Source organism: Mixophyes fleayi, chromosome 1 (assembly GCF_038048845.1).
Source record: "Mixophyes fleayi isolate aMixFle1 chromosome 1, aMixFle1.hap1, whole genome shotgun sequence".
Taxonomy (NCBI): Eukaryota; Metazoa; Chordata; class Amphibia; order Anura; family Limnodynastidae; genus Mixophyes; species Mixophyes fleayi.
The window spans coordinates 166,487,532-166,511,964 of record NC_134402.1 but is presented as its reverse complement, the minus strand read 5'-3'; the positions used below and the strand labels follow the sequence as shown (position 1 = coordinate 166,511,964).

The 24,433-nt window shown below is 40.7% G+C and overlaps 1 protein-coding gene across 2 annotated transcripts; it reads right to left on the bottom strand.

The window, feature by feature from the left end:
• Window positions 1–7,259: 7,259 nt before the first annotated feature.
• Window positions 7,260–24,156, bottom strand: ABRAXAS1 (abraxas 1, BRCA1 A complex subunit). Of its 2 annotated transcripts, none has more exons than XM_075203286.1 (9): window positions 23,786–24,156; window positions 22,228–22,318; window positions 20,578–20,614; window positions 19,765–19,831; window positions 18,357–18,550; window positions 17,937–18,056; window positions 17,452–17,536; window positions 16,197–16,305; window positions 7,260–7,869 (listed from the first exon to the last, which is right to left on the bottom strand). In XM_075203286.1, exons 1-9 carry the CDS (start codon window positions 23,870–23,872, stop codon window positions 7,472–7,474), a joined length of 1,188 nt encoding a protein of 395 aa, XP_075059387.1. In that variant the 5' UTR covers window positions 23,873–24,156; the 3' UTR covers window positions 7,260–7,471. The 2 variants fall into 2 exon arrangements, with proteins under 2 accessions (XP_075059387.1, XP_075059396.1); XM_075203295.1 differs by lacking the exon at window positions 23,786–24,156 and adding an exon at window positions 23,687–23,707.
• Window positions 24,157–24,433: the final 277 nt, after the last annotated feature.

Sequence of the window (24,433 nt, the reverse complement as noted above, 5' to 3'; positions counted from 1 at the left end):
AACAGGCTGGTTTCAGTCCCATGCCACTTAATTTTAAGAATACTTTAAATGTTAAAAATAATTAACCAATCAAATGTAATCTGAACCATTACGGTGTGTATCTTTTCCTCTCCTACTAGAACTACTATTGTTAACCCTAAAAATGAAAATCTACATGCAACACTATAAAATTTAATTATGAAAGTCGCATTGAAATAATAGCATTTTGAATTAGAATTTTGGAAAGTAAACTGTCCACTGCTGGTAATGGAACAGGTAAAGGCACGGTTAAATAGCTGGTAATATTTTTGGAATGATATAATATAAAATAATTTCCACACTATTTTATATTGAAAGACTGTTGCTCAGTGTGATAACTATCGATTATAACTTATTGCTAATATGCAATAAGTATTGATATATCAATGCTTGAGGTGCCACTACCAAATGAAATAGTCTATAAGGTATCCTTTTAGTTGACTATTGTTAGTCCAGTTATATTTTTTGTTTTGTAATAAAAAAAACATTGTTTGCACTTAAAATAGTCATGTTAAAATCAGTGAAATAAACAAAGTTAAGATTTCTACTTACCTCTAAACACAGTTGGGGGGGGCACTGTCCAGTAAAAGGCACTACAAACTTGTCTAGCACCCCTCCCCCCTCGGACTGGAAACACTCAGTTATTTAACTAACCAAGTCGCAAGAGGGCGAAACTCAACCCACAGAACTGTCAGAAACAACAAAGCGATAGGAGCACAGTGTTCCCCAACTGTGTTTAAAAAAATAGATTTTACGGCAAGCACAAAATCATCTTTTCTCTAGCACTAACAGTTCGGGGACACTGCTGACCATGGGGATGTTTCAAAGTTGCCCCTATTGGTGGGGATGCTCAAACTGAGCGACATATAAAACTTTACGGCCAAAACTTGCATCTTTTGTGGACAGAAGACCAGGTAGCTGCTCGACCAGGGCCCCGCGCTGCCCAAGAAGAATTAACCAACCTAGTAAATTGGGCAGCAAGACCCACTGGAGCAGACGCACCTTCGGAGACATAAGCCTGACGATTTGTAGCTGTGATCCATCTAGAGATCATCCGTTTTGTGGCTGGTCAGTCACCCTTCTGATCATCATATACCAGCAGTAGGCTGTCTGCCTGACTGATGCCGACTGATCCATACAAATCCGCAAGGCACGGAATACATCCAAGAGCAGAAGCGATTCCTGATTAAAGCTCTCTAGATAACGCTGGAATGACAATGTCCTCATTGATGTGTAATCTGAACACCACTTTAAGTAGAAAAGACTGTATAGTACAGAGCACTGCCCTGTCATCATGAAAAGGAGAGCAACAGGAAAGAGCTGCCAACTCTAAAACTCTCCTGGCTGAAGAAATGGCCAGCAAAAAGACCACCTTCCAAGTAAGGAATTTAAGGAAAACAGACTCCAACGGTTCAAAGGGCGAGTCCTGCAAGACCCTAAGAACCAAATTTAGGTCCCAAGGCTCCACCGTAGAAACAAAAAGGTGGCTGCACATGGAGGACCCCTTGTAAAAAGGCTTGCACGTCTGGTAACAAAGCCAAACGCCTCTGGAAGTAGAGGGCCAACTCTGAAATCTGAACTTTTAAGGGATGGCAGACACAATCCCTTACTCAGCACATCCTGAAGGAAAGCCAACAATCTAGGTATCCTAAAAGAAAAAAGTAAAAACTTTTATCGTCACATCAGCCAATATAAGATTTCCAGATTCTGTGGTAGTCACTGGAAGAGGATGGTTTTCTAGCCTTGATCATTGTGCATATAACCCTGTCCGACAGACCTTTATGACTCAAAATTAAGGTCTCAACTTGCAGGCCATCAAAGCTAACCGTGTCAGGTCTTGGTGAAAGAATGGACCCTGGCTAAGCAGATCCGTGTACCAAGACCTCAGAGGCCAATCAGGAGCCAGCAGAACCCTGGCATAAACACTGCCGAAATTATTGGAATCTACCGTTCCGCCCATTTCATGATTTTGATTACCTCTTTCATCACCAGATAACTTTTGGTTCCTCATTGATTGATATAAGCCACTGCTGTGGCATTGCCGGACTAAATCTTGATGGGTCAGAACCCCAGAAGATCCTGGGCTTGAATCAACGTATTGAAAATGACTCAGTTCGTAGACATTTATGGGTAGCTGAGCCTCCTCGTGAGACCAGGTGCCCTGCAATCGGAGATTAAGAGACTGCCCCCTAGCTGGAAAGGCTGGCATTTGTTGTCACCACTGTCCAAGCCCACTTAACATCCCAGACTGGAGCCATCACAGATGAGACTGATTAGTTTCTGCAGACAATCGAAAAGACTGGCCTTCCAAACAAGGATTTGACCAACCTCTTTGCCAGGATCTCCAGTTGAAATTTCAAGAGTGGAATCGGGCAAACCAAACCCCTTTGAAACATGATACCTTGCGACCCATCAGTCCCATGCACTGCAGATCTGAGATGTGTGTCAGAGTAAAAACTTCACCTGGGGGTAAATGTATCAAGCCGAGAGTTTTCCGGCAGCTTTGAATAACCAATCAGATTCTAGCTATCATTTATTTAGTACATTATACAAAATGATAGCTAGAATCTGATTGGTTGCTATAGGGAACATCTCCACTTTTCAAACCCGCCGCAAAACTCTCAGCTTGATACGTTTACCCCCTGGAATTGAAGAGTGTATTTTGTCTGGAGGTAGAAATACCTTCTGGGCCCTGGTGTTGAATAATAGACCGAGAAACACCATCCGAGGGGTAGGATATATGCTGAATTTCTTTATACTGATAATCCAGCCGTGCTCTTGTAAGAACTGAATCATCAACTGCAGATGAGCTGCAGAATCCACCTTGAGTAAGATGTTGTCCAGGTAGGAAATGAATATTACCCCTTGCAGCCATGACCTTTGTCAACGCCCCAGGAGCTGATGCCAACCCAAAGGAGAGAGCCTGCAAACCTCAGCAGGTTTTGATGCCCCTGCCATATTAGTAGGTGTCGATATGCATCCTTTATGTTCAAGGATGCCAGGAATTTGTCCTTTTGCATGGAGTTTATAACAGAATGTATGGACTCCATCCTCTATGCCCCCCCCTCCCCTCTGTACTAACCTGAGATTTGAACCCTGTGCATAATGCTGCCGCGGCTCTCGGGGTAGTCCGCAACACTGCCTTGGACAGTGGCCGGGTTGCTGATCACCTCAGGTGACTTTTTTCCTGGGGATTTGCATCTTGAAAGGGGGTCATACAAAGTCATATGGCACTCTCCCTGTCTGTGGTTGTGACTTTGACAGCATGAAAGGCGCTAAAATAATATGAAAAACAGGATTTTTATACTTACAATAAATCCGTTTCTCTGATTCCATCTGGTGAACACTGCTACCATGGGGGTTGAGAGTGGAGGTGGCGTTAGCATTTAACAGGTTAACTTTGTTAATGTATCAAAGCTGACAAACCCCTCCCCTCTGCAATCCCTGTCCTCAGTTTAGTTATAAAGCCCCAAGGAAGGTGAGCCAAACAATTCGAGAACACACAGCAGAAGGGAGGGAACGCAGTATCCCCTAGATGGAATCGGAGAAACTCATTTATCGTAAGTATAAAACTCCTCTTTTCGCTTTCATGCTATCTGGGGGACACTGCTACAATGGGAACGTGCTAAAGCAGCCCCCTTAAGGGAGGGACCGCTGTGACCGCCCGGCCCGTAGAGCACTACTGCCAGAAGCCGCGTCTGCTGGCGCAAACACATTGAACTGATCAAATTTGGTAAAAGTATGGACCAAGGACCACGTGGCTGCTCTGCACAACTGATCAGCTGAGGCCCTATTTCGTGCAGCCCAAGACACCCACAGTGAACGGGTAGAATGAGCTAGAATATGATCTGGCACAGGTCTGTTAGCACTGACATAAGCCTGCTTAATAGTAGATGTAAGCCACCTAGCAATTGGTTAATTAGAGGCTGCCCATCCTCGTTTAGAGAAGTCAAACAAAACAAATAACGAATCCGTGAGGCGAATCTTTGCTGTCCTCTCCTGACATAAATTCTTGGTGTCTCTGGATGTGGTCAGGGCTCTATGGAACCTGTCCCTGAAGACTGTGGGCCACCCTTAAACACTGGAACCATTATTTCTTGGTTCACATTAAACTCAACACCACCTTTGATAGGAAAACGGGAACTGTTCTGAGAACCGCCCTATCATCGTGAAAGATATGGTTACCGACACGAGAGTGCACCCAATTCTGACACTCTATGAGTCGATGCAATAGCCAGTAGAAATACAACTTTCATAGTCAGAACCTCAATTCTGCGGTGTGTAATGGGTCGAAAGGAGGCCCTTGAAGCATATGTAGCACCAGATTAAAATCCCAGTGGGCCTTTGGAGGAACAGATGGAGGCTGCGTCTGTAGGACTCCTTGGAAGACGGTCCTGTTATCTGACATGTCCGCCAGGCGCAGATGAAAATATATAGAAAAAGGCAGATATCTGTACTTTCAGAGAGCCTAGACGAAGGCCCGCATCCAAACAATCCCAGAGAAAGGACAAAACCCTTGGAAGACGAAAGGCAGCCGTGTGATATGTTCGGTTTTCACACCATCTGATGTAGGTTTTCCAGATGCTGTGGTAAATATGTGCCAAAACTGATTTTCTAGCCCGAAGGAGGGGTATTCACTACTTGTGGAGAGAACCCTCTGGACCTCCACAGGCTGGCCTCAACAGCCATGGTGTTAAATTGAGCTGAGGCAATTCCTGATGTGTGAATGGTCAATGCTGAAGGTCTTCTCAAAGAGGTAATTACACACCCTGATCTAACGCTAGCCCCAGAATTTCTGCGTACCAAACTAACCTTGGCCAAGCTGGAGCCACTAGAATGACTGGGCGTCCCCCTTGCTTCACTTGTCGAAGTACTTTGGGAATCATTGAGATAGGAGGAAACAGGCATCCGAACCTGAAGTCCCATGGCATCGCTAGGGTAGCATAAAGTCCTGTAGTTCCATTGGTAACTTATATTTACACTTGGAACAGGTATAATATTTTGCCCGAGGTGCCTTTCCATTATCAGACATTTTTTTAAGGGAATAGTATAACCGTAAAAGAATAAAATGCAGGCAATCCCTCACAAGCAAACAGAAATATATGACAGAGTCGAAAGTTTAGTATCTCTTGCAAAGGCTGTGTTATGCAATTAGTATTCTATATTTTTGTAAAAAATGCTATTGCAACAAAAACTCTTTCAATATAACCCTATCTATAATAAAGACATATAAGAAAAACAGTACTTAGGCTAAGATTCTTATGGAGCAGGAGAGGTCTGCCAGCAACTCCGTGGCCCAGAGGATGTCTGCAGCTCTTTTCCCGGAAGTGTTTGGCGCCCTTGGAACAGCCCACTTTACTTCAGACTGCAGGGGAGAAATGCTGTCCTTAATATCCTCCAACTGCACCTTTTTCCTGCTGCTAAAGAGGGCGATCTGCTGCATCTGTGTTATGTAGCAGTCGCCATTAGCAGATTTCTGGTGGCCGTTTTTTCTTATTACACAAGTACCTTGGCTGAGGAGGGGACTTAGTATAATCCAATATTGTGGCCCCTGACGCTCCGATTTACCGGCGCTCTTTGCTGTTTTGGCATCGCTGGTATCCGGGGGTTTTTAGCAGCCCATCAGCGGCTATAATCCACTCGTCAGCGCTGATCGATTTATGTTAGTTAAAATAAACACCATCGTTGTAAGTGAGAACCGCCCGGCTCTCACTAAGTGTGTTCTGCCATCTAACAGAGCACACTGCTGCAACACAAGTTAAAATCTTTAGAGGAAAAAATACAATAATTTCTTCCTGTCATAAAAGTATACACAACTCCCTTGGGCACCCAAGATTGAGGAGCTACAGGGGTTGCAGAGGGGAGGGATTTGTCAGCTTTTTGATACATTTACAAAAGTTAACCTGTTAAATGCCAACTCCATCTCCACTCTCACAACCCCATGGTAGCAGTGTTTCCAAGATAGGATGAAAGAAATAAAAGAAAAAAATATAAAAATTAAAGCTAAATTTAAAAAAGTGCCCTGCTCCGTTGGGCACTACTAAAAAACGGAGTTTCCGGTCATATGAAGGGGCAGAGAGAGGAAGGTGCAGTCTAGACAAGGGTGTAGTGCCTTTACTCCACAGCACCCTCTATACCCCATGGTCAGCAGTGTCCCATAACTGTTAGTGCTAGAGAAATAGTAAATAAATGTGATAATTAAAAACCACTGCGTACACGTGTCATCCTATATTATTAATTGTACAATATCCACTTTATACACCATGATTTGATTACCTTACTTCGCAGTCTCTAGCTGCTATCTAGGCAAAGTTTGCCTTGAAAAAGCAGCTTCAGTGAAACGCACATTATTTACCAAATCCACATTTTGAACAAATTTATTTCCTACAATATACCTAGAATGTAGATATCCAAATTACAGCCTACTGTGTCAAGTAAATTAAAAAGCTCCTTAGCCCCTAGAATCAATGGAGCAACAGGAAGCACATAGCAATTCACAATAAGATTAATACCATTTAGAAAACAGAACACAATATGCATACATATAAGTGCTTGATCGGGGGAGGGAGAATCAAACGAGAGAATTTGATGTTTATTTATAGTATAGAGTTTGGAGTTCTGATAAGAATGAGCTATAATTGGAGGAATGAACATCTAAAGTTATGTACTTAGATATAAGGCACAAGCTCTATAAATTGCAACAAATCTATTCATTTGTACAAACACTGATAAGTTTTGAATAATATTTACACAGTGCTGAAACACAATACAGAAACTAACCTAGATAGCAGTTAAAGGTCAAACCATGGTATATAGAGTGAAAATTATACAAATTAATATATGGATTACAGATATACTCAGTGGTTTATAATGATCACATTTATACACTCACTTTATTTTGCTGATTTTAATAGGACTATTTTAACTACAAAAAAGTACATTTTTATTTTAAAAAAAAATAGAATTTGACTAACAATTGTCAACTAAATAGATATTGTCATAAGACTGTTAGTGCACTACACGAAACAAATTCTGTCTCTTTCTAACCTTAATGTTTTTGGAATGCAAGCATTTATAAAATGCCAGTTTCTTGATATTGTTTTGCTGTAAGCTGCTATAAATTTTGTATGCCCGATTGCTGTACACTCCTAGAATATGTGGATTATTTGTAGGAAAAAAAAATAAAAAAAAAAAAATACAAAAATATTATCACTTATTGGAAGAAAATAACCTGAAGTTGATTAGATGGATTTTTTTTTTATTACAATAAAATAAATACAAATCTGACAGGTAAAACAGAATACAATGTAAAATGTGAGGTCATACTTTCTCTTAAACCGAACTTTTTAACCTAACATCATATACTCCACTTTCACACTCTCACTGTTCATATATCAGTCAAACGATATTTCTAACTAAAACTAGGGAAAGCATGTAAAATGTGTTTAGAATATTAAAATGTTGGTGATTGTGAACCCGAGCAGTCCATTTTTAAACGCTCTGAATCATCCTCTGTTTCTGTGCCACTATTGAACAATAACCGATCATTGCTGTTGCTCTCGTGTGTGGCAGCTCTTGTCTTCATAAGTAGCAAATTGGATTTCTTTCTTAGTGGTGGTCTCTTTCGCTTTCCAGCTTTCCTGGTACATGCTTCTGGGAGGTCACATTGTTGAATCATTAAAGTAAGTTTATTTACCTCACTGAGGTTATGGTTTGTATCACAGTTGTGTGGTATCGGCTCCCCAGTTACAGCAAGGTGACATGATTGTAGTAAAGCAGAATGAGGGAAGAACTTTCGCAAGGCCTGGCACAAGAAAATATTTTCTTCTGGGACTGCAGTTTTCTTCTCACCTTAAAAATATTACAAATGTGATTTTGAGCCCCACATCTTATTTGTTCATAAAACTTCAGTTCAAACTGGATAACGTTGTCATTAAAGTAACAGTCAGATAATTGACAATAGTGAGGAGTCCTAAAAAGTAACCTCTCACAAACCCAACTTTTGTAGGCTTCTGAAGAACTCTATGTTAAAGAAAAAATATTTCCCAGAAAACCTTGATAATATAAATAAGTCATAACAGTTGGAATGATGCATTTCATAAATGTGTATACCGATACTACATCTTTTTACTTTTTGCATTGGTATTAATATTAACAAAAAGGTATGGTGCACAATCAATTTCAATACATAATTTAATTTACTGGCACCAGGAAAAATTAACCACCTCCTCAGGATCATAAAAGGTGATCACAAATAAATACAAACTGCACACATGGATACAGTGAGGACATGAGGCACTACATTTTTGGTTGACCCCTTCCGATCTTCAGGTATAGAATAAAAAAAAAATGTGAGTATGTGTCTCCTGAAACGTAGTGCATCTTCTTAAAAAGTTCTCTATAGTCTCTAAGTAGTCCATGAAATGTTTCCAGGTTTATCAATATAGACAGACGGAGGACATAGTGTGTTGTATGCAAGACCTTCCCTTCATTCTGTCCTGTTGCAGTGATCCAGTTGCCATTTACAAGAGGACAGGTCAATGTGTGACACCCACAGGGTGTTGGGCTTTCTTCAGCCCTTTTGAGGGGGCTTGACATTGCACTCATGATAGTGGTAGGTTTGCAGGTGTGTTAGTATAGAGAGGTTTGTTTTTTTTTTTTTTATTGTCATTGCATGTACAGTATGTATATTTATGTTAGTGAATTCAACAGAATGTAGTTAATTACCAGACACAAAGTTGCTCTTTTGTACATTAGGTACAGTCTGGCTGAATAGACTGCAAAGGGATGTTATGTTGCCCCCTGGAATATACAATTGTACCATTCCCTGCATAGGTCTGTCTAAATTTTCATTTGCATTTATTAGTGTTGTAAGTACCAGAATGATCATCTGGTAGTTGAGGTCCATTCCACTAAGGATCAAGATGCTTTACAAAAAAAAAGTACTAGATACACACCCAAAAAGTATCTCGCAAGCTATTAGATATAGAATTGAATTTTTTACATTCCCCTGCTAAGCAAAATTTTTGTAGTCAACAATAAAATATGTTCTGGCAACTTTAGTATAACAAGTTTCTCACCACTGCTTTACGCTATGTAACTAAGCAAAAACATGATTAAGTATAACAACCTAATCACTCTCATAAATGTGCCATTGACATATGAGAATAACTTGCTTATACTCTGCAAAGTATTAGGTTATACAAAACCTCTTTTAGATGTACCACTAAAGGTAATATATGAATTACAAAATAGGCCTAGCTCATTGGGGGAAAAAAAAATAAAAAAAATAAAATGCCAGAATTCAGAAATATCCTTGTAACAAAGATATGCACCTCAGTTGACGCACATGATTTAAATACTACATCCTCTTAACAAAATATTCATCAACATCTGCACCTTTCTGTTCTGTGCACCTATAATTTGCTCTGTAATTTTGGACTTTTGTCAATAACCTGTATTGTCTGGAGGCCCAGTTCCATGGTAAGGTTAGCATGTCTAAACTTCCTACTTTTTGATTCTACAAATACAAGTCCTTCATTCTAATATTCATACTATACCAGGCAGCTCACTTCCCAACATTTTGCTGTAATTTGGAATCACCCATTCCAAATAAAGTAGGTAATGACTGGGAGGATATTCTTGAGTTGCTACTATTAAACCCTTTACCATTAAATTATTTATCGGTCCTTAGGCAAGATCATACAGGACTTCTCTGCACCTACATTTTCTCTGGAGACAACTTGATGCATCTAATATGGCCAGGTCCCTCCATCACTATATTGTAGAGGGAGAACTGCTTTTCTCTTTCCTACCATTGGGGGACATTGCAATACATTGGGGTATAGTGGTGGGACTAGGAGTTTAAGCACTTATCAACTTCTTTAATCTTCACTCTCCTCCCCTACCATGCCCCTCCTCTCCTGTGGATACCTCAGTTGGTTTTTTTGGTTTTATTTTTTTTTAAGTGCCTTAGGAGATTGGTCACTTTGGTATAGGCTCCTGCCTATACTTGTATTAGTATAGGGTTATTTTTCATTTTATATTTAGGTACAGCGCGGGACTCGATCTCAAGACCCAGAGGAGTGAATAGGTCTTTCAGCTCTGTTCACTCTGGGTCCCGGCGCAGGTAAGAGGCAGCTCAGTCTCTATTCCTGGCACCTCTGTCGGCAATCCTCCTAGAGACGAGCTATAGGGGCCATAGATTTAATTATGCCGAGACCCTCTATAGGCTAGGGGTCAGTTCTTTTCTGGGGGACACAAAATATTTGTTTCTTTCGGCCATTTAGTAGGCCGCGGCCCCACTATCTTAGGCGGGCGGGAGTGAAGCTGTATCAGCCTCTCCTCCCCGCCTGCCCACTCAACTTGCCGACAGCGGATGGTCTCCACCCCTAGACACGAGCAGCGGGGGAATGGAGCCAACGATCGCGCTCAATAGGAGGCGATTTAGTTGCTGAGCACACGCATCTGGGCACTGTAGCGTGGAGACTCCTCTATACTGGCAGCCATATTATCGCACGTTGATTGCCAGACAAAAGGCATCAGCGATTAAGGGAGGCAGCCATTTTTAGGGAGGGCTCTAGGAAGGACGTCCTCCCTACTTCCTGGCGTGGAAGCAGCCACCTTTCATTGTGGAACTCTTGACATCGGGCTGAACGCTGCTCCTCTGCTTTGCCTCTCCTCTACTGGCATCGTTGCACTCTTATTGTAATCTTTAACAAACGATTGTCTTATTTTACTAGGTAGGTTACACAATCAGGAATATTGTGCAGTGTCTTCGGATTGGTGTATTTTCTAGGATTTACCTGGTATAGAAACCTGGTAAGATCCGTTTTGTTTTTAGTCAGACCTTAGTTCTCAGACTTTTCTAAACAATAGAATACAATTTTATACAGTGTATATTGTATTTAAACTGTATATAATTTTAAATATGTCTTAGAAGGGGACATCCAAAAGGTAAGGGATCCTCTGCTATGTCTGCACTGCATTATACCTGTGCCAAATGTAGTGCCAATTTACCTGTTGGACAGCCTAACCAGGATGCTCGCTGCACGGCATGCGAGGCTGAAATCTAAGCGTGATGTGCTTCAGTGCAGGGGGCAGCAATCATGGAAGAACCGAGCCTGGGCCAAGCCACTGACAAGAGCCATGGCGGAGCTTACCCGGACGATGATGCCATCCGCAGAGGTACTGAGCTTTTTGTTTCACACACTTCTACACATTCACTAGCGGACGCAGGCACATCTTCACAATCAGTTCAGGAAGAGGAACGCCCGCTTACAGATTCACACAGGGCCAAGAGAATCATCTGTAATGCATTTCAGGGCCGCGGTCAAGACTCTGACCATTCCTCAGAAGAGGAAGGTGAACTGGACTTTCATCTGCAGGAGAATGACTCACTTAGCTCAGTAGATTCTTCCAGCGCCCAGAATGTAGATAACCTTATTCTGGGTATCAGACATTCTCTAGGGTGTGCTGAACCCGAACCCACGGCCCCTTCAGGGTTCTCCCTTTTTAAAAAGAATAAAGGCGCAGGTGGCTTCTTTTCCTCCATCCCCTCAAATGATGGAGATGGTATCTGATGCATTGCAGAGGCAAAATAAGCAGTTTATAATGCTGGGTAAATTTAGATCTTTTTACCCGCTTCCGCCAGAAGACTCCATTAAATGGGAAGCTTCCCCTAGGGTGGACACCCCCTGTGGAACGGTTGTCTTCCTCTTTGGCTATTCCAACTCAGGAGCGGGTTGCACTAAGGGATCCCACTCACAAAAAGTGCAATCAGGCCCTCCATTCAGCTTATGTTGCGGCAGACAGTATGTTTAGACCCACTATGGCGTTTGCCTGGGCTAACAAGGCTATACAGCATTGGGCAGGACTGTTGGTTAAGTGTATCCAAAAAAGACGCCCCACACGCAGAAATTCATTAGCCGAACATATCCTTGACACTACTGATTATGTAGGCCAGACAGCCATGGATGCTGTGTCTGTCAATGCCAGATTCTCTGCCCTCATTATCGCTGCTTGTCATACCTTATGGTTACGCTCTTGGACAGGGGATGCCGATTCAAAGCGAGCTCTAGAGGGTTTGCCTTTTGATGGGAGTAACTCTCTTTGGATCAGAGTTAGAGAAGGTCATTTAGGGGCCACAGGAGGAAAGAGCAACGCTCTTCCCATGGGTTCCAGTCGACAGGGACATTTTCGATCCTTTCGTTCCTTTGGCCAAGGCCGGGGCACACTGTCAAGAGGACAGTCCTCTGCCCCCAGTGGAAGTTATAGCAGATTGTTCCCGTTCCAACACAGGAAAGGGGTCAGGGGTTTTACTCCAGCCTCTTTCTAGTGCCAAAACAGAATGGATCATTACGTCCAATTTTAAATCTGCAGTCGCTGAACAAGCAGGTAAGAACTCAAAAGTTAAAAATGGAGTCCCTTCAGACTGTCATCGCAGAAATGGAGCAGGGCAAGTTTGTGGCGTCCATTGACATCAAGGATGCCTACCTGCACATTGCTATATGGAGGGGGCACCATAGCCTCCTCCGCTTTGCAGTGGGAAACTCCCATTACCAGTTCGGAGCCCTACCGTTTGGCCTAGCAACCGCTCCACGAGGTTCACCAAGATCACGGCGGGGCACCTGTGGCAGAAAGGGGTCACAATAGTTCCCTATCTACACGATCTCCTTCTAAAAGCACTGTCGGCATCACTCTTGCCTTGTCACATCCAGATCACTATGCGGTTTCTGGAAGCTCATGGGTGAATTCTGAATTTACTCAAATCATTCCTCATTCCGACTCAGCGCATCGCTTCCTCGGTCCCATGTTCGACAGTGACCCACAGAGTTTTCTACCGGAAAACAAGATCCTTGCTCTCCTACGCAGAACCAGAACCTTACTTGTGCGGAAAGATGCATCTCTCCTCAGCTGCATGAAACTCTTAGGAACGATGGTTTCAGTGTTCAAGGCCATGCCCTCCGCACAATTCCACTCTCTCCCTCTTCCACACGAGATTCTTCGAAAGTGGTCAGGATCTCAGGAGCATTTAGACAGACAGATCATTTGCTTATCAGTTCCCACTGGTCTTTCTTTAGCGTGGTGGTTATCCAGACAAAATCTGGACAAGGGTCCTTCAGACCAGTCCATGGACCTTAGTTACGACAGACGCAAGCCTGCTAGGCTGGGGACGAGTAACAGTCCCTGAGATTTCAAGGCCTCTGGTCCCCCCCCAAGAGGCCACACTCTCGATCAATGTCCTAGAACTCAGGACGGTGTACAGGAAATTGACGCAAGCTCAGAGGTTTCTGGCAGGGAAGCCTCTTCAGATTCAGTCAGACAATGCCACGGCTGTGGCATACCTAAATCACCAAGGGAGAACTCGTATTGTAGGGGCCATGCGGGAAACAGCCAAGATCATGGTATGGGCGGAGCTCCACGTACCCCAGATATCGGCTATTTACATCCCAGGTGTGGAGAATTTTGGAGGCCGACTTCCTCAGCAGGCAGAGGGTTTACCCGGGCAAATGGTCTCTCAACAAGCGGGTCTTTGCCCTCCTAGTAGAACGCTGGGACATGCCAGAGATCGATCTCATGGCATCCAGACTAAATAATCAAAGTCTCGAGACCCTCAAGAGCGTTTCATGGATGCCATGACAGTTTCATGGCACTTCTGGCTAGTGTACCCGTTTCCACCAATACCCATGCTTTCGCGGGGACTAAAAAAGTTGAGAGTGGGTTCCCGCAATTCTGATAGCCGCTCATTGGCCAGGCAGGGCTTGGTTTTCAGACATTCTGAGACTGGCAGCGGGTCCCCCTTCCGACTGCCAATGCAACCAGATCTTCGTTTAAGGTCCCCTTCTCTGCCACGATTTAAGTTGGCCAACTTTGACGGCGTAGCTATCGAGACCTTGATTCTCAAGGCCAAGGGATTTTCACTAGAGGTCATCGGTACTCTGATCAATTCCAGGAAATGGTCCTCCTCAGCCATATATCAGAGTTTGGAAATCATACATCCTTCGGTGCGAGGCCCAGGGTATCCATACATCCAGGTTTAGCCTTCGTAGGTTGCTGGCTTTTCTGCAGGCCGGCCTAGATAAGGGACAAGTGACCGTCAGGGATGTTCAGCTCTTCCTGTAGGGGGTTCTTCATGTGCAACCCCCCCCCCCCCTTCATTCAGTTGAGCCTTGAGACCTCAACATGGTGTTGAATTCGCTCATCCATTCACCGTTTGAGCTCATCCATTCACCGTTTGAGCTGCTAGATTCGGTGGATCTGCAACATCTCACTTGGAAAACAGTTTTCCTCTTCACTATCTCATCAGCTCGCAGAGTGTCGGAACTAGTAGCACTCTGCTGCACTTCTCCTTTCCTAATCCTCCACAAAGAACAGTTCTTCGCACCAAATCCTCCTTTGTTTCGAAGGTTGTGTCAAGGTTCCACTTAAATCAGGAAATCGTGGTTCCTGCCTTCCGTCCTCCGCCTTCTTCTACTTCGAATAAGACTAACGCTTGCTGGATGTGGTTCGTGCTCTTTGGCGTTATGTTGACCACACGACTTCTGTCAGTAAGACCAAGGATCATTTTGTTCTTTACAATGCGCAGAAGCTGGGTTAGCCGGCTTCAAAACAGTCACTTGCCCACTGGATCACTTCCAGAATTAGCCTGGTTTATGCGCAAGAATATCTGCCTGTCCTAGTATCATTAAGAGCTCACTCCACCAGAGCGGTTGGTGCTTCTAGGGTGGCGCGTCATGGGGCTTTGGCGGAGCAGCTATACATCTGTCCATACATTTTCTAAATTCTACAGGTTGCAGGGCTTTGCATCCTCTGATGCGAGCTTTGGGCGCAAGGTATTGTGTGCAGCCGTTCAAGAGCATTCCCTCCCTTAGAGGCAGCTTTGGTATGTCCCCAATGTATCGCAGTGTCCCCAAATGGTATGAAAGATCAAAAGATGATTATTACTCACCGTAAAATCGATTTCTCTTTTTCCATTGGGGGACATTGCGCACCCTTCCTTGCTCTTTAAATAGTTCTGTTGTGTGGATTTAGACTTATATTCTTTGCCCTATAGGGCTCCCTTTTCTCATACGCTTGGTTAGTCAAAACTGAGGTATGCACAGGAGAAGAGGGGCATAGTAGGGGAGGAGTGAAGATCAAAGAAGTTTATAAGTGCCTTAACTCCTAGTCCCACTAAAATACCCCAATGTATTGCAGTGTCCCCCAATGGAGTAAGATAAATCGATTTTACAGTACCTATGCTACGAGAGCCCGAAATATGTGTATTCAATACCCTGCATCAGCCCATTGCCCTTAAAGAAACTTTTTAGCAAGGTGGTCATTACTTTGCATTAAATGTCACCCCCACTATTACAGGCTGGAAGAAACTAATAAGCATGCTTTCTTTCAAATGCCAAGAAAAATCCACATCATTTGAAACTCTCCGACAATGAGTAACAGTGGTACCCTAATAACTTGGACATTGGGTCTGAGAATGTTGTATGATCTGCCTGAACTTTGTTCTCTTGCAATTGGGAATACACAATCCAAGAGCCTTTTCACACATGCTTTAAATTTGCATTTTGTGAATATTGTAAAGTGATTATATTTTATAGTGAGCAAACATTCTCACATACAATGTAATGTAAAACACAGGTTTTATAGGATACGTATAATTTTGGCACTTACCATTCTGAATAAAAAAAGTAAATAAATAAAAAAAAAAGCTTCAAATATGCGTGTTAACCCATTCACACATACGTCAAGCATATTCATAAAACATTGATAAAGACTAGGGGGTAAATGTATCAAGCTGAGTTTTTCGGCAGGTTTGAAAAGCCAATCAGATTCTAGCTATCATTTATTTAGTACATTCTACAAAATGACAGCTAGAATCTGATTGGTTGCTATAGGCAACACCTCCACTTTTCAAACTCGCCGAAAAACTCTCAGCTTGATATATTTACCCCTAGATCTATGTTTTTCATGTACATGTGAAATGTGCTCCAAGTGCATTTGTATTTTTTACTTTGTATATATGAAGATACCTTTGTTTTCCACTTACTGTGATATCTGGTATTAGGGTATCTCTGAAATTTGTAAATGTATAATACTGTATTTTGAGATCTGTCAAGCAACATTTTCATTGTTATTATGAAATATCTAAATCTAAATTCTGAAAGGGAAAATAAAATTACCCTCTTTGCAAAGCTTCCTCTTTTCAGCTATTTGCATCTTGAGCTGGTTGACTTGCTGTAGAAGATGTTCCACAGAGCTTTCACTTTCTACCACCCGACTGCAAGTCTCCTGCAATTTAAAAAAAAAAAAAAAAAAAAAAAAGAGAAGTAAAAGGTAATAATTGGTTCTCTCGGGTTGCCAGAGTTACCTTTTCTATAACTTTGCAAATGTTAAAACAAACCCTTAGGAAACGTGTATAGACTGCCAAACATTGTGGATTTCAGTTTTAAACATTCTAATTTGTAAAATTATTAAACGTCTGCAAATACGTATTACTGAAGAATTTGGCAATATGATTATTCAGGCTAGTCTTTATCAAGCATCTAGCAGTCTCAATTACAAAGAGCTGTGTGTGCAAGTTTTGGATGTTTGACTTTAGATACTAAACATACAAACCAATGTATTGAAGGATGGCATGCACAGCCAGAATATAGATTAATAGAGTATAGGCAGGGGATAATACATTTTTAAGTTAAGTCTGGAGTTACTTACATTGAGGTATCTGTAGATAACAGATCAATGTACTTTTAAAAATATCATTGGCCATTGTGTTGTTGGTTTTACAGTGTGTGTGATTGAGCGATTTATTCATATATATATACTTGTAATAGTCAGTATCTATACGAATACAAAGTATTACACTCTGCAATAGCCTCTTCAATTGTTTGTAATGTACACTTTGAATGCATTTTCAATTCCATAGTCTACCAAAGTAAATTTCACGTGATCTTTTTATGCTACTTTTGGATTTATTTTGGTAACATGTGGGATTAATAGCCTGTTACTTAGTTGGGGAAAATAAGGCAGACAAAGCAGTCACCTTCTTGTGTTCCGTAAGCTGTGTCATACTCTCCACAGGTCTCCTACTAACATAAACAGGATTCTAAAGTAAATGGAATCCAGCACCAATGCCCTTCTTATGCTTTATTTTTCCCCACAATTTGATTTGCTTAAATGTGTTTGATTGTCTGCAAGTCTTTTGTAAAACCATTTTGTTGTTAGAGGTACTTTCTGTCTAATAGCACTTCAAAGATCATTATACTTCCCTTTACTTAGTAAACTACTTTATGCCAGACCTCTACATGCTCCCCTCTCTTATACTCTCACTTTCCTTTGTCTGTGGCAGTATGTGCTGTTACTTGTGCCTCTTATGCACATTAATCAGTAAAAAAAAAAAAATACCCGAGCTTAAAAACCTAATTCCATACCATCTACCTTCAGTTCATCCTGTAGACTTATACACATAGCAGTGATTTTACCAACTTCCTTCAAAGTGCCATCTTCATTAAAAAATTCCAACCTGTTCAAACAAAATAATTATTCACATAATTATAATAGACTGCAGGGAGAAATAGCAAGAGCAAACAATTAAAAGTCAGAGTAGGTTATTATGGGATATCCCTAAAGTAAATACAGTAGGTTGGGACTAATACCAGCATCTGTCAAATGTGTGACAGAGACAAAATAGCAGCATTTGGGGGTAATCATCATTATATGGTCAGGTTTGTTTTTTTTCCTAGCTGATCACCCAATCCAATCTTCATAACCTGTGGGTGATCCACACTTAACGGCTGTCCACTTTTAACATCAACTACCACCTGGGGCTTAGTGCTTTTTATAGGTTTACTTTTATAAGAAGCTGCCAATATAACAATGCAGCAATTCATTCTCTTCCTGCGAGTCCAGAATCCCATGCCCACCTGTGATTTTTAACCGCCTGGTTATATCCAACAGACACACAGGATCCAGATAAAGTGCTGTATCCCTGCTGCTCGGACATCCCCATGTTGGCAATTATGAGAGGCACTTTCTGAAAAAGACTGAGACATATGTGTAACAATCATTCTATAAAATAACTAGTTACACTGATGGGCTGTGTACATTTTATAGTCTCCCTATTAAGTAAATAATGTCTGTCACCACTTCAATAACACTACATTATAACAGTTGCTACGTAATTAAAATGGTATATAATTACACTAAATTCTAAATGGGATATATGTTTTTTTTAAATTGTGTCAAACAAAAAATAATTCATAATTCTATTTGCCAGCTAATTTTACTTTTGGCTTTTTAAAGCAAACATTTTTTCTAATACAAATTAATAAGAAGGTACTTGCCCATCTTGGGGTTTATGCAACGCATACTCCATGAGATGCGTGGATTTTATCTCCGTCGTAGATTGTGATGTGACTACTAAGAACACAAGCCCTGGATTAGACAGGTATGTCTGCAGGTTTCGGTGCAAAATCATCTCCCTGAAGGTCATTGTCTGATCTGTGTTATGTCGAAACTTATACCATCCAATCACGTTCTATGACCACAAAAAAAAGAAAGAACAACAGAAACAGCTAAAATGACATATAACCTTACGAAATGTACATTATCATTGTCTAGGGACTTTCATCAGTTCCATAAACAATAAGCAATATTACAAAACAGAATAAACTCATTAAGCCAAAGTCAATAAAGGTTGGCAATGAAACCTATTTATATAGGTTTTTTTTTGTATTCTGTAGAAGAATGGGATGGAGAAACTTTAGACTTGATATTCAACTATTATCTGATGTAATTGTTGCTACTAGAATAACACTATGTTTATAATACATGTGTTGGGAGTAAATAGCCTCTGATTAGGGTGCACATCAGAGCAATAGTTATGTAGTAACTAGTAGCAATATGACGGATATAAATGATTAAATATACTCAGTAAAGCTGTGCATAATAGACAGTTGCTATATAAATAACGTAATAATGGAAAATCTAGACTTGAAGTCATGTATGTGTACTGCAGCCAAAACGATTTTAAGTACATAGCAATAAGATCTGTGTAAGGGACACTTTCATCTCTATGCAAAACCCTCTAAGTGATCAATTCAACTCAAAAGCAAGTAGAGTGAAAATACCTTTGCTGATTTTTTTTCCTGCATCTTTCTTTCTGTTTCTCAGCATTGACAGCGAACAAACATGTACTTGGCTACATATCTTTATCATATAAACAGTGCTCACCTTCTAAAATGAACATTTGTTTTACAGTCCTTATTTTTTCATTTTCTGAGTTATGGCTTTTATCAGTGCAGTTCTACCACTTGTTTAAAAATATTTCTGTTCCTTAAACTTAACACGTTAGTGAATCAACTCATAACTGAAATTTATGACCCCATTTTTTCTTCACGTTTGCAGTATTCTAATTGACATTACTGCACTGTTAGTGAATAGGCTCCATGTATTGCAAGGCTGTTATTGCAGAGTAAGATGCAAACTCATATTAACTGACCTACAGTACGGCAGCATTACATTTATATTTAACTGAGCAATGCAAGCAATATGGCTGTATAATAATGTATGCCAACAACACTGGATGAGTAGAACACAAAGCACACTTAAACATCAAAGAAAATCAGCTTAGTGGTTGCATACAGTGACTAAGTCAGAACATGATAACTTACAATACCTTTAGGAGGTCCAAGGAAATTTCAAGCAGAAAACAGATGTGTTCAGTCACAGCACATTATTTGGAGTAGTTACCTTTTCTTGGCCAGCAAGTAGCTTCTGTAATGCAAGTTTGTTCAGTTCACCCACTCCACTGTAAAAACTACACATATTTATGCAAAGTTAGATATGCAAAGTTTGAAATGTAGTCATTCAATTATTACTAGATCAAAAAAACAAAATAATCCCCATACATTCTTCTTCAGGTTCTAGCACTGCACTAATGCTGCCCATACATGCCGCAGTTCTATTAATTAGGACAATTATTTGACTGGAATTTGCATTGTGTGGGCACAAATTAACAAACGATCCTAATTATCATCTGATCAGGAATGCTCAGATATCAAATGGGACTGGTGGAAAGTTTGGTTGGACTGCCCATGCTAGGTGTTCCTCATGGGATCTGGAAAGCGGTAAAGAAAGTAAACAAATTGTTCTGTAGCACGAATTAATCTTTATACAGTAACTTCAGTTGCTGTACAGATTTCACAGAAGAGAGTGAATGATGGCTATATAATTTTCTGCAAAACGCAGTTGTATGGACATTCACAGAAAGGCAAAAACAATATAATTCATCCTAGACTACAACATATCAAAATATTTTTTGTGCATTCTAGTTCCACTTTAAATGGTGAAAGCTTGCACTTAGATTTGGTCATCAACTCCTAAATTGTAGCATTTTTGCACACCATTACTCCAAGAAACATGGCATAGTAAGAAAAAAAATAACGAAACCATTTATTTTATGACTACAGTAGCTTGCAGATTACCCTTTTAATATTGTTTTACTGTTCTACAGATGAATGCATAAAATATTGTTTAAGAAAAGAAAGAACACCTATTACAAACCTGCAAAGCTGATAACAGGGTACATGTCTTTGAATATCTGTGGGATATTAAAGATTAATAGATTACAATAAAGTTTTATAGAATTAGTAACAAAGGAAAATAAAATAGGCTTCACATCTATTGTAATGCACTTTAATATTATGTAACGTCCAAGCATGTAAAGGATACAAATGTCCCCTTACATCATTTAGGTATACTGGCTTTGTGGTTCAGTCACAAGTAGTTTTTACACAGGTGGTTTATACTAACTCTCACCACTTACATTTTACTGTACACCATGTCTGAAATAAAATAAGAGCTGAAACTGAAGTGTATGCATTACCTCTCTTTCTCCAAATAAGAAATATTTGATTATATCCAAGACTCTTAAAAAAAGTGGCAATGGTGTAAAACTACTTTTGAATTATTATGCCAGCAGTGACCTTCTGCTTTTGGGTGTTTTCTCAATCTATGACATGCTAAATGATCCAAACTTTCATTGTCATATCAAAAAGCTTAGGAGAAAGATCCATAAGCAGAAATATCAGTGGTCTCTTATCTGGAGGAAGTCTTTCCATAGCGTCTCTTTTGAAATCCATAAGGAAAAAGAAATTTGTGTTTAAGTTCCACCTAACCCCAATGAAGCATCCCATGACCTTTCAATACCCTTCAGAACAGGTTGTTTTTTGATAAAGTGGGGTGAGAGTACCCTTTCACATCTTGGGACAGTGTCCATTCGTCTGCACCTCTTGACAAATATTGGTACAAATGCTCTCAACAATTTTTAGCATAACTGTCTCTCCTAAGCGTAAAATGTTTCTTCTGGGACTGATGCCTAAGCAGATTAATCAAGGCTCCTCAATTGCTATTTAGAGCCGAAATCAGCTTTAACCGGTGCTTTTGAAGCAATCTGAGCTCCCCAAACTCCAAAAACTTCACAGAAAAATGTATATAATGGAAAATATTACTTATGCACAACAAAATCAGGAGCATAACTTTGCTTTGATGTGGTTGCTCAGAGTCAAGTGTAAGTGTGACTTGCCATAAAAGGTCTACTGGCAGAGAAATTGATTAAATACCCACCAAACATATCCCCTTGTCTATATTCATATTACAAAACATATGTAGAAGTGAAGGTTTAGTCTATGTCTTGGATTGTTATAAAAAATACACACAGTGTCAATGCCTGTATTTCTCCACTTTAATGTTATTTGTCCTTTTTAACAGTTCATTGTAAATAAAAAACAAAAACAAAAAACTACTGCCACAGCACGTAACATACAATAGGCTTGGATTTTGTACATGGCCACAGATAATGCAGTGGGAGCAGATGCTAGCTGATATGCTGCCCTCCTATGTGTGGGACAGGTACTGATGGTGAAGGCAAAAGTGTTAATCTGCTTTCAAAAGAATCTAAATTCAGGGTCAGACAAGGATTTTAGAATGTCACAATTTTGTGACAAGGAAACCATGGCGTTCTAAAATGATAATATGCGCAGTAATTATAACATGAAAGTATATACTGAACACTGTTCCTGTTGAATCACAGCGTTTTTTGCTGTCAAAACGATAAAGCAACTACCGTAGTAGTTTAGGTTCCATAGTTCTTTTCCTTCCAAGTGATATAAAGGTAGAAATAATAAAAGTTACCTCCCACTCTGCTAAACATACCGATAGTATAAACTACTTGAACGTCACTCATCTGGGAATCAGTGATGCTATCCTTTGCTTCCCCTTTCACATCTCCAAGAAGAAATCCTTCCTTTTTGTCCAAAAAAAAAAGAAAATACAATTTCATATAAATAATTATCCTCTTTCTGAACAGATATTTTAGAAATAAACCTTAAAGAAAGTGTATTGTTTGTTTTGTGCTGGTCAACCCGTTTGACCTAAAAAAGGGTCCACTTCAAGAGGGTGAAATGGATGCATTTATGTACAAAAAGGGACAATTTCCATTTTTTTTTTCCAAATTTTGTTTTGGGAAATTTGACCATGTTTAACCATGCTCAACTATCTGCACCGTAAGGTTAATGAGTCCTTGATTCATAGCAAGCTGTTGATGACATCTTCATACAGCCCACTTACACTGTAGCAGAGTAAGCGGAGAGAGAGGTCACTCCTGGCAGGGATGAGCTGTCTTCTGTCACTTGTACTCATTATCAGCTAAGGCTACATGTGCATGGAGGGACTAGTACAGCACTAGTTGCAGCCCAGCTAAATTATGGCAGCCAGGTGAAAGTGTGGAGCAGTAGTGGATCATGCTCTGAGACCAGGCAGATAGGAGTCAAGTGAGTGTGTAATGAAGGTGTAGAGGACACAGTACTGCAAGAACAGATAAAAAGAAGTCAAGTGGCTATGAAGACAAGTAGTGGAGTCAGTGCTGGGTGACCAGGCAGTGTGTGTAGGGAAGGAGAAGTGGAGACCACACTAGTGTTCCCACTGTTTTTGGGAAATCTAACCCTGATCAGAAACACTGGTAGTTCTAACTATTGTAATGGTTTAAGTTTTAACAAACAAAGAAAAAAAAAAAAGCCACTTTCAGCAGCGTATGCACAAGGAGAGGTGTAGCAAGATTCAGCTATAATGCCACGATCATCATGCCCACTTGACCTGGTTTAACCACTCAGAGCAGAGGAGGGCCCCAAAAAAATCATCTTGAGTCTTAACAACCACAATTTGATGTAGTGCATACAGCAGTTATCACTCTAGCTTAATTGCAGACTGAAAAAAACAAAGGAAATAACACAGGCAAGTTAGTTGTCTTAGCTTTCATGTGCAACTTATAATTTTGTCTAAGTAGCCTTGTGGTTTAATGATATATTTAGAATTTTTGATCAGTAATTTTCAAACATTTTAAGTTTCAAATCAGGAAATCCTGAAATTGAAAGTGAAAACACCGGACATGTGGGAAGCTGAAACCTGCGACCATGTGGAGCAAAAATTGTCCCTTCCGATATGCACAAGGCACGCTGGGAGTTACAGTTCCACAAGAGATTAAAGAGCTGTTTGATTCCTAGCCCTAATCTACAGTAATACGTTTGCAAGACGGCTGTCAATATCACGAAACAGTATATGAAGTCTCCAGTGAAAAAGTTTATCCATGAAGATAATATTTTGGTTAAGCCCTCACATGACTAGTGTTGGTAAAGCCATCAGCTCTCCTCACCCAGGAGGAAGTCTCTGTGTCGCAGCACCCCTGCCTTACACTTCAACTTTACACTGTACTCACCGAGTCTGAGCCGGAGTTAACATGCTGGAAAGTAAGGGCGCCAAAAACAAATCCAGACATGAGTGCTCTGGTGCTCTCCCCCGCCATGCTGACCAAACACACATACACTTGTCACCGCAAAACAGCACGGGCAGTAAACCCTCTGCTGATTGCCCCTGCAAGGAGGGAGGTCAGGCTATATGCGCTGCAACAGACCAGACCCCTAAACAACATGAAGATTACAAGAATGCTGCTCAGTTATATCTTACATAAAACAAATGACATAATGGAGCAGAGGAAGACTGAACGTAAACAACAATAACACGCATAATAGTAAAGCCAGCAACAGGAAGTATCCGTTGTAATTCCCCATACACACAGCAGCGAGAAAAGGGGAGGGCGGGCAGACAGGCATTTGCAGGACTATATGAGAAGACACACAGAGACCTCTACTGGGCAAAAGCTACATTTTGGTAAAGCTTTTCCAACCATCGAAATCATTTACTGACCGTTTTACAAAACACATACTGTAATACTATATATAAAATAGTTGAAAAAGGTCCTTAATTTCCATGGTCAGTCCCAGGTTTTAAAGATTTGCCTCCGAGACGTTTATTGTATCTGAGGATTCAAGTATTTTTCTGCATGTTAGATGCCATAATTCAAATG

Excerpts from the sequence above, each read along its gene's own strand:
- ABRAXAS1 (XM_075203286.1), bottom strand. The coding sequence starts at position 23,872 with ATGGCGGGGGAGAGCACCAGAGCACTCATGTCTGGATTTGTTTTTGGC. Across the intron at positions 18,551-19,764 it reads TACTTGCTGGCCAAGAAAAG|AACGTGATTGGATGGTATAA; the intron begins GTAACTACTCCA and ends TTGTGGTCATAG. Across the intron at positions 17,537-17,936 it reads CAGGCGGTTAAAAATCACAG|GTTGGAATTTTTTAATGAAG; the intron begins GTGGGCATGGGA and ends TTGTTTGAACAG.